Below are 9,593 nucleotides of genomic sequence, written 5' to 3'. Positions count from 1 at the left end.
TACAATATCTTGCATTACAACCTGGAATCAAAATGGATTTGTTAGTGGTTGGTGGATTTGTCCTGAGCCGGACCACAGCTACTTTGTAAGGTCCAGTCAGTCTGCCCCAGAAACTGTGGTAGTGGATGGGACTGCGGTCTCCACACCTGGGTCGCCGGACTGTTGGGACAGTTGGTGCAGATCCCCACTCCTCAGCCAAACTGCTGGCATCAGGGCAGTCTCTGCCCACTCCTCCCACTTGTTCCTGAGTCTGACCATGGCGCTCCCTCAGTGCCTGCTCAGACCATCCCAGCAGAAGTATTGGCAACAGGAGAGAGGCCTCTGCCCTCCAGCAAGCACTGGGGGACATGTATCCCATACAGGTGGATGAGACTGTGGTCGCTACCTGTGGTCCCCAGAAATTCTGGGCAGCTGACTCAGATTCCCAACCCTGGATTGAAGGGGCCCCCACCACCCTGTCGTCTCCCCAGTGGCTGAGAAGACTCCCGAGAGAAGGTGTAGTTGGCAATTCTCTCGTGCGGCAGTTATATTTTGCGGGAGAGGCAGAGATCAGGTGGGTGAGTACTGCTATTGGAGGGGCAGATTGTTTCGGGCACCAGTTTGGGGAGGGCATTGATGGGCCAAAAGGACTGACTGACTACATAATCAACCTGTTTGGGGTTTCCTCCTGGGTAAGTCCCTTTCAAAAGAGGGAGAAATGTCACGGAACCCTCCAGTGGACACTGGGGCCACTGGAGAGGCCTGAGAGCCAGCCTCCTCCCTATTGACTATGTTGTGGTACCATATTCCTTCCATTTCTTAAAAATAATACTAACAATAAGGCATATCTAGGGGGCAGAGTTGCATAACTGGGGCAGGTTGGCAAATAAAAGGAAATAAAAACAAAAAATGCATTTTTCTCAATCATAGTTTTTATTAAATATGAAAAATAGTTTACATGTCAATTAATATTTACTAGTAAAACTTTTTTCTTATAGGGTAGTCTTATATTCAGGCTTTTTCTTTTTTCCCAAATTAATATTCAAAATTTGGGGTGTCGTCTTATAATCGGGCAAATACGGTGTGTATATATATATACCCAGATTTGGGTGTTGCTGAATGCCTCGACATTTACAATATGTTATCTTGGGAAGATTCAGACCCATATAATTAGCCCAGTGACTGTATTCAGATGATGCCAGTGATGAAGTTCTGCAATTTAGCAAATAATGAGTCCATTTAGTTATCAAATTATCTTCCATAATTTCATAACTGAATCCCACTTAGTTTTATTCTAGCTTCATTAGGTTTTAATATATTTACGGTCAGAGATAATACTATGGCATCGCCCAAATTTAAATTTTGATTATTTTTTAATTATCATAGCCAGTATTCAGTTTTTTAAAACGTTGCTTTTATCAGTGATCAAACCTGAAATCATTAGATTAAAAAAAAGATACATAATTGGTTACAAAATGGGTTTGGTGAATACACTCAAACATTACACTGAAATCAATGATAAGTCCATGGTTGCTGGTCAACAATACACAGAGGGCGTTATTCAGGACAGTTGCAATCACATTATAAAGAGCCAATCACCAGTTATCTTGTCCTGCATAATGAACATGGCTTAGTTCAGTATGTATTATAGTTGACAATCAGTGGAATCTCTTGAAAGCCATGTCACTCGCTGAACTGTACATTAGCAGGCCTGCTCAATTTGTCTTGCAGGAGAAACTTGACGGGGTTGGCCCTTCATAACTTAAAATTATGTTAATAAGATGAAATCACAAATTCCCTGAAAAGTCACTCTTTGAGGAATAAACCCCTGGGTGTCCTTATCTTGTTACTGGCAAATGTATGATTTTTAGGACAACAGTTCTGATATGTCTTTCATGGTTTCTAATACCTTTTCATTAATGCCAACATGCATGTGGCATTTATTTATTCGAATAACATGCAAATAGCTTTGTCAGACTGCAATGTGCAAATTTTCAGAGAACATAAAATATTTAGTGGTTTGTTATAACAACACGTGGGATGATTTACAGTAAAGTAAAACATTGTTTCTGTTCCATTGGGGATGCAAAAGGCGTTCTCATGTTAAGGCTGTCCATTATGCTGTCTTAAAATGACATTGTGAAATTAATGGAACATTGACAAAGTATTTTGTTCGATGAGGCTACGTGCGGATTGATAGCTACAACAGTAAAGAAGAGAAACAGGCAATTTCATTGCAAAGCTTACAATATGATGAACAGTCCATATATTATTCTGGTAGAATGGTTGTGATTCTCACGGAATACTTATTTATCTAGTTCATCAAGCTCCAAATATGTGCAGCTGAAAATCAGTATGATCCCACATCTTCTATTTTGCCATGTGTTGAAATGATGGTTTTCGATCTGTAGGTCTATTCAGGGTGAGGATCATTTTTTAATATGTCCATTCATTTCTCCATGTTTATGGTATCTTACTGTAGACACTAAAATTGGAAACACTGATAGCTGTTAACTCCTACTTCGGATTGGATGAGTCCTTACTCTGTAGATAATTACAGCAACTGCAGGAAAGAGTAGCAGAGACGTCATTACCAAGATGGTAGCTAGGATAATGAGAACAATCACCCAGATATCCAGGATATGTTTGGGAATCTCAGGAGTTGGGGTCACTAGATCACTCATGATGACATCAATCTTCCAATTTCTGCAAAAGCAAAAAAAAATAATAATAATGAGATAATCATCACACTATTATTATGTTTTGATTTATAGTATATAGAACCATCATTTGCAGCAGCACTGTATAATGGGATTACCCAGAAAATAATATACACTTTTGCAATACTGGAAAAATTAAAACACCCAAGCTAATTTGGGTAATTTAAATAGAAGAAATCTTACAGGTAACAAATCTTGTGTAAAGCCTGAACAGTAGTTCATTTATGTTCAGGATAAGCTTTTACTTTTACCATGCAAGGTGAGGCCCTGAAAGTCTCTGAGCTAATTGTGGCATTATCTGCTTTGACCTTTGTGTTCTGTCTGGGAGGTTTTCTAGAGCCTAGCTGTGCTGGGTCTGCAGGGAGATATAAGTCAGTGGGTATTTAGGCTGTCCAGTCTGGGCCAGTAAACTGTAGCCAGAGAGGACTCCAATTAAGAGCTAGGCTTTATGTTTCTGTTCGGGGATATCGGGGATATTTGTTTTGTGCACCTGAAAATAAAAATGCAGTTTGCATGAAATAATTAGCTTTTTTTCCCTAGAGGAGCATGATTAAAATCCGAAGTGACATTTATCTGTCACTTCACCTGTCAGTGGTCATAATGTTATGGCTTATTGATGTATATATACACTATATGGACAAAGCAAGGTCTATAAAGACATGGATGGATGAGTTTGGCATGGAGGAACTTGACTGACCCGCATAGAACCCTGGCCTCAACCCTCAACACCTTTGGGATGAACTGGAACAGAGATTGTGAGCCAGGACTTCTAGTCCAACATCAGTGCCTGACCTCACAAATACTCTACTGGATGAATGGGCAAAAAATCTCACAGAAATACCGGAGTATTTCTGTGAGATTTTTTGCCCTTTCAAGAATACACAGAGGGCGTTATTCAGTATGTGAAAGCATTCATTTATTACATAAAATGAAGCAACAAATAACTTGACATGACTGTACCTTTCTACGACGTAAAGTGCAGGCAATTCCAGTCAAGTAGAGGTGAAACCTTTGTAAGCATAAAAAACATACTAGTTATTGCTTTAATAAGGTGCTTAATGATTTTATAGTATTTTACAGCTGTTTATAGGTAGGGGTAACCTTACAAACCCTATTAATCATTAACATAACAATCTAAACATTAATAATTTCAGACTGCCAGACTTGTGTTTAAAAAGATAAGTCCTAAAAACAGTGTTGTGCCCTGGGGGAAAGGAAAAATCAAACAACTGGAATATAGAGTAAGAACAAACGAAAACAAACACATTTATGGAGAAGGATTCTACATTATTATTAAGAATGTTGCTCTAGAGTGAAATCAGGTTACACATAACCAAAACTGGACATCATCTTATTTCTCTGATACAGTTAACACAAACAAATTAAAGGCAAAATGTAAAGTAGTCTGCTAACCCAGGTGCGTATTTACCTTGGATGTTGCCCATTACCTCATCCAAGGCAGTGCTCTCAGCCGGCGACCTGTGTACATCGTTCACATTTATTATAAAAAAAAATCAGCACTACTCATATTGGAGACCTTAGAGGGCAAAAAAATGTTCAGCTAATTTTCAAGGCACAGTGAAGTTCACCAATTTTGCTTCATTCTCTACAATCCCAACAGTGTTTTGATATGATAGTTATCATTTTTATAAAAGTAATTTCACTGTGGGGATTGTCTATTGTGTTACACAGTGTTTAAGCCAAACACCCTTTCATAGGTCAATTGAGACAAGTCATTTAGGTTGGGGGTCTGTCCTGTAAAGTGTTGTAGCTGTGACCATGTGGTAGCATTTGGGGTGGAAGACATGTTAAAAAAGAAGTAAACATGGGGCGAGACATAAGGGAGAAAAGGTAGAACGGGAAAGGAGGTCATCATCTTAACCAGTGGCTTATATGCTAGCATTCACTTGTTACCAAGGTATTTTCTACTTGTCACAGGAATCAGTACTAAACTACAGGCATCCTATCTGCACAATGATCCTGTCGTTATTATCAACGATTGTCTCCTAAGTTCAAGCGGTGTTGCTGAAATACCTCTACATCGAGTAGATATAGTACACTGAAAACCACCCCAGGATGTGCACTGTGATCTTTCGGAGTGACCACAAGGACCATAGCAAGAGATGTTGATAGCACCCATTAAAACAAGTTCCCAAGAAGGTCTCTCCAGACGTTCTGGAGAACTCTGAGCTCTCCTGCAGGTTGAATATAGATAATGCATTCAACCATGTAGGTCACTGGAGCGCACCTTATTAATTACAATGTGCAGTAATATAATAATAGTGGAAATAATTCACCAGTGATGTCACCACGAGAGGAATCAGCAGTATCAATAATATGTAAAAAAATTATAATCTATAATATAGGGCAGCAAAGACAATTTCCTTGTGGTTACCTATTGGGTATTGCTGGCTTTAGTGGCCAGACTGCGGCACCAGGCTATTTGGGCAGGGCATTGTTTGTTAATGGGATCATGCTGTTCAAGATTACTGTGTGTATATAAGTCGTGTTTTAAATAAAACGCAGTGCCTGTTTTGTCTGGTGCTTGGGGTAATATGCAAAGACCGCTATTCATTTAACCATTCGTATACTGGTTCTCTTGTTTCTGTCCTGGGCTTAAGGAGCAGCTTCTGTGTTTAAGTGTCTCTGTCACAGCAAGTCCTAAAGCTGTATCTTGCATGGAAATAGTTAAAATACTAGCATTTGAAATACCCATCTGGTGTCTAGTTGTCAAAAATGTATGGTTTCGGTGGGATGAATTGAATTTACCAGGTTCAAAGATGTCCCAAAAAGGACATGGGTGCAGACTGATCAAAACTATATATTAAAAAAAAGCACACGCCCAAATGTGGCCTTTTAGCCCCCAAACAACCCAACTAAGCTATGTATGGGTGGTATCACTGTGCCCAGATGTTGCTGAACACATGTTGGGTGCTGTATTAAAATGCCACCATTTGATATACCCTGGAGTGTCTAGTTTTAAAAAATATATAGTTTGATTGGGATAAATTGAATTGGCCTGGCCTCAAAGATGTCCCTAACAGGACATGGGGGCAGGCCGACCAAATTTCAAAATTCTAAGTTGAAACTAAATAGCGCATGTACTAAATATGGCCTTTTAGACCTCTAACAACCCGATAAACCCATATATGGGTGGTATCACTGCACTCAGAAGATGTTACTGAACACATAACTGTTTATTGGCAAGAGCTATATACCAGAATCTGTAAACCTATACCTGAAGTACAAATTATGTGAAAACAAAACTACAATTTACTACAAACATTTACTAGCACAAATTTTGGCTAGTGGTAAAATGAGTGTATGGAAAGTGTTAAAATACCAGCACTACAAATACCCTGGGGTGACTAGTTTTCAAAAATCTATGGTTTGGTGTGGGTGAGTTATATTGTCCGGCTTCAAAGATGTCTCAAATATTATATAGGGCAGGATTACAAGGTTATCTGGCATCCTGACCCTGACTGTTTAAACTATCCATTTTGTTCACCAGCGCTCACAGCTACCCAAGGAGATCCTGTTGTATATATCCCATTGCAGCACTAGTGTACATTCCAAAACATGGGTTTCTCATCCTGAAAACATAAAGAATCTGCAACTCCCAAAAACATGCAACGCAAAGGCCTTTTTTTTTTGTTATTTACAATATTTTTTATTAACTGACAGCCAGTAAGGAATTTAATTGGACAGCAACATTTGTTTACTTTTGATTAATTACTTCCAGACGGTTTTATGCTTTTTGCATTGCATAGGTCTGGAAAAGTTAAAAACCACATCATTTTAAGACATGCTGTTCTTAACAATAGTTTATTAATGCTTTGATGGCTAATGCTAACCCTAATACTTACTAAAGTTATTTCATTCCCCACATTTAAAGAGATGACTTAATTCTTCTTTGTTTAATCTAGGCAAGTAATAACAAGGCGTATTTTCAGGGCTAAGTATATTATTTCAAAACATTTTAATGTTATTTGATTTTTTTATTTCAAACATACAAAGAATAAGAATATCATTATACGTATTATTTTAAAGCATATATTCGATGCCACTCTTTTTCATTATTGTTCGTTACAGCTTCTTTCATGGCCAGGGGCAGATTGGCAAAGGGCTGGACTGGGCAGTCGGCTCTGACACCTTATGGCCAGCGTCCAATAAATGATGTACATGCGGTTGTTAGCTGGATTAGCATGATTGCGATCTACGTTCATGCAGCGTGCAACAGCATGTTTCAAGTCTGTGGCCACACACTGAAAGTCAGAATCTAAAGCACAAGCTGCAGTAACCGTAGGTGAATTACGTTATCTGACACGTGACCACTGAGCATTTGCCCAGTTTGTTAGACAGCCAGTCCAGATCTATATGTTGTTTTGCAGTTGTGTGTAACTAGAAACAAAAAGGAACTGTCACAGTCTCCTTAAATGTAACCAAAGTACCAGTACTTTTTACTTGGATTCAGGGGATACCTTAAAAAAAGTAATCAATCCTGAATTAGGCATTTTTAACAAGTCAAAATTGACTACTCCAAATTTATTACACTTGCCTTGCAACAATAAAGCCCCTTGATCAATGGGTGAGAAGAAAGAAACTTGACAAACCGTTTCCATAAACAGACCTCAACAACACAAATACCACAGTGCAAGAACAAATCATATTTCTAAAATAATGTATACAAACTAGCAGTATTCTTTTGATATATTTGTTTTTTCTAAAAGTGTCCTTTTCCTATCTGATTTAAAACAGGAAGTTGGTTTTAAACAAGTTATATTTTCATTATTTATGCACCAAAACAAAAACTGGATATATCTGACAGCTACACATTATATGAATTTCTTTTTTAGTAAACATGAACGTAAACAAAATATTCAAAATCATGCTGTTTACTGCATACTATGCACTAATCAGCACTAGAACAGGCCATCATTTAGTAAAAGGTGAAACCAACAAACCAGTGATAAGAATTGTATATGACCATGAAATATTACAATTAGTGATTGTATTTTCTTTTACAGACCTATATTCTATATGTGTAATGAGGATGTTACATTAACAGAATTACTAAATAGTTTTTCGAACTACTCTGTGTCACTATTCCTTGAACGGTCACATACATACATACATACACATGTTGTTAGTTTCATCCAAAGATTCTCTTATGTTTCAGATTAAACTAGTAGATTTTTTTGTGTTGTAAAACTTGCAATAAAAACTCCACTTAAATATTGTCTCTTTGTGCAGTCTGTCATAAATCCCTGGTAAGTGATTAAAGATAATCTACCCTTAGAAATGCAGCATAAAAATCCTATTTTGGACAATCAGAAATCATTAAAAATTATTTATTCTGCCAAAAGAGGAATTTGCATTTCACTGCAAATCTAAGAATCACAAGGGCCTGTTGGCTCCCCTAGTAGACACAAATTTCACGTCTGTGCACAGACCCTACCTGCTCAAAGCTGCTCCATGTATTTCAAGGTTGAAGAAGGTACAGAGACTTCAGACTTTTAACTTTAAACATCTCCAATATAAGGTGTATAGAAAGATCCCCGTGCTGCAATGCACACACAGCCTCTCAGCTCTTCTAACTCTAGGCACTGTGCCTGAGACGCTTTCCTCTCTGTGCCTTTATCACATAAGGGATGGGTCTGGCCAAAAGGGAGGGGAGAATGCCTTAGCTCATTCCCTCCTTCAAGAGGGACTTCAAGTTTCTGTCATCAAGAAAGCCTCCTAGTGAGAAAAAATCAATATGCACCCTGACATCAGCCAATTTACAACACTTCAGAATGTACTGTACCTTTACACTTTGTTACAGGGGATGGGAAACACAAATAAGGGCCTGTTGTAAGAATAAAGCATATAATAGGCATACAAAAACAAAAAGGATATCATATCCATGTAGCACAGATTACTCAGAAATCTGCAATGTGCGTCATTTGTACTTAACAACTTGAAATTTACAGAGACAGTCTCAGCTTAGCATGGCTGCCCCAGCATCAATACTTTCTTGTGGATTTTAGTGGGGCTTGTATAGAACAGCTACTGTGTTTTCATATAGTACTTGTACAGAAGCAGGACACTACATACCTCCTGAAATGTTAGCAATATTAGCCCAGAGACCTACTGGGCATCTATCTTGTATGCCTACTGCTCATGACGGGTTCTTCTTAGTTTTTTTCACCAAGAGGCTACAGACTTGGACCTGAATCACACTACAGTAAAAATAGGCAAATATTGGCCAAGAACGAGCAGAGAGAGGTAAGAACTGGGCAGGACCAGAAGCCATGATGTAAAGAGTGCTCATGAGGTCCACTTCAGCTACCATATTGAGAGACTCTGGTCCAAAACTGGAGTAGACAGAGCAATACCAATGAAACCAGAACCCTAGAGAAAGCCCCTCCCCCCACCCCAAACATGTCATGCAGGCCTCAGATGTCCAGATATTTCTGTTAGACATTTATACTTTCTCACACATTATTGGCATAAAACATTGTGATATGTAATGTGTACTTGTTAGTATTGCACAGCATTTATTTGATGTGTTACTTTGATTTGGTGTGCTGGTTTAGTTAGTTTTATTTATATTATTTGTGCTATATGTAGAGACAGCCCAATTTTTGTTGAATTTTGGCTTACTCTGTTTGTCCTACATTTTCCTTTTTCGGTAAACACTTGTATGCCAATGGCCAGTCCAGAACACAGTCCTAACTGTTCATGTACTTGTCAGAATACAGGCTACTACAGTTCAAGCTTCCCTGGGCCAATGCACAATGTACTGTTTGTGTCTCTCATCTAGGCCAGGGGCCTCCTAACAAACCATATGCTAACCCGTTGTGCAGATTCTGTACCATGCCCGTAAGCAACAAAGTGACTTACCCAGAAAGC

General features: G+C 38.6%; 1 protein-coding gene across 1 annotated transcript; it reads right to left on the bottom strand.

Moving 5' to 3' along the window:
* Positions 1-2,265: 2,265 nt before the first annotated feature.
* SMIM3 (small integral membrane protein 3) lies at positions 2,266-8,319 on the bottom strand. Its single transcript, XM_053465132.1, has 3 exons — positions 8,158-8,319; positions 3,660-3,708; positions 2,266-2,685 (listed from the first exon to the last, which is right to left on the bottom strand). Exon 3 carries the CDS (start codon positions 2,661-2,663, stop codon positions 2,490-2,492), a length of 174 nt encoding a protein of 57 aa, XP_053321107.1. The 5' UTR covers positions 2,664-2,685; positions 3,660-3,708; positions 8,158-8,319; the 3' UTR covers positions 2,266-2,489.
* Between the last annotated feature and the right edge of the window lie 1,274 nt (positions 8,320-9,593).

This window comes from Spea bombifrons, chromosome 4, assembly GCF_027358695.1.
Source record: "Spea bombifrons isolate aSpeBom1 chromosome 4, aSpeBom1.2.pri, whole genome shotgun sequence".
In the NCBI taxonomy this organism is placed as follows: Eukaryota; Metazoa; Chordata; class Amphibia; order Anura; family Pelobatidae; genus Spea; species Spea bombifrons.
The sequence above is the reverse complement of the archived record's forward strand: the minus strand, read 5'-3'. Positions and strand labels throughout refer to the sequence as shown.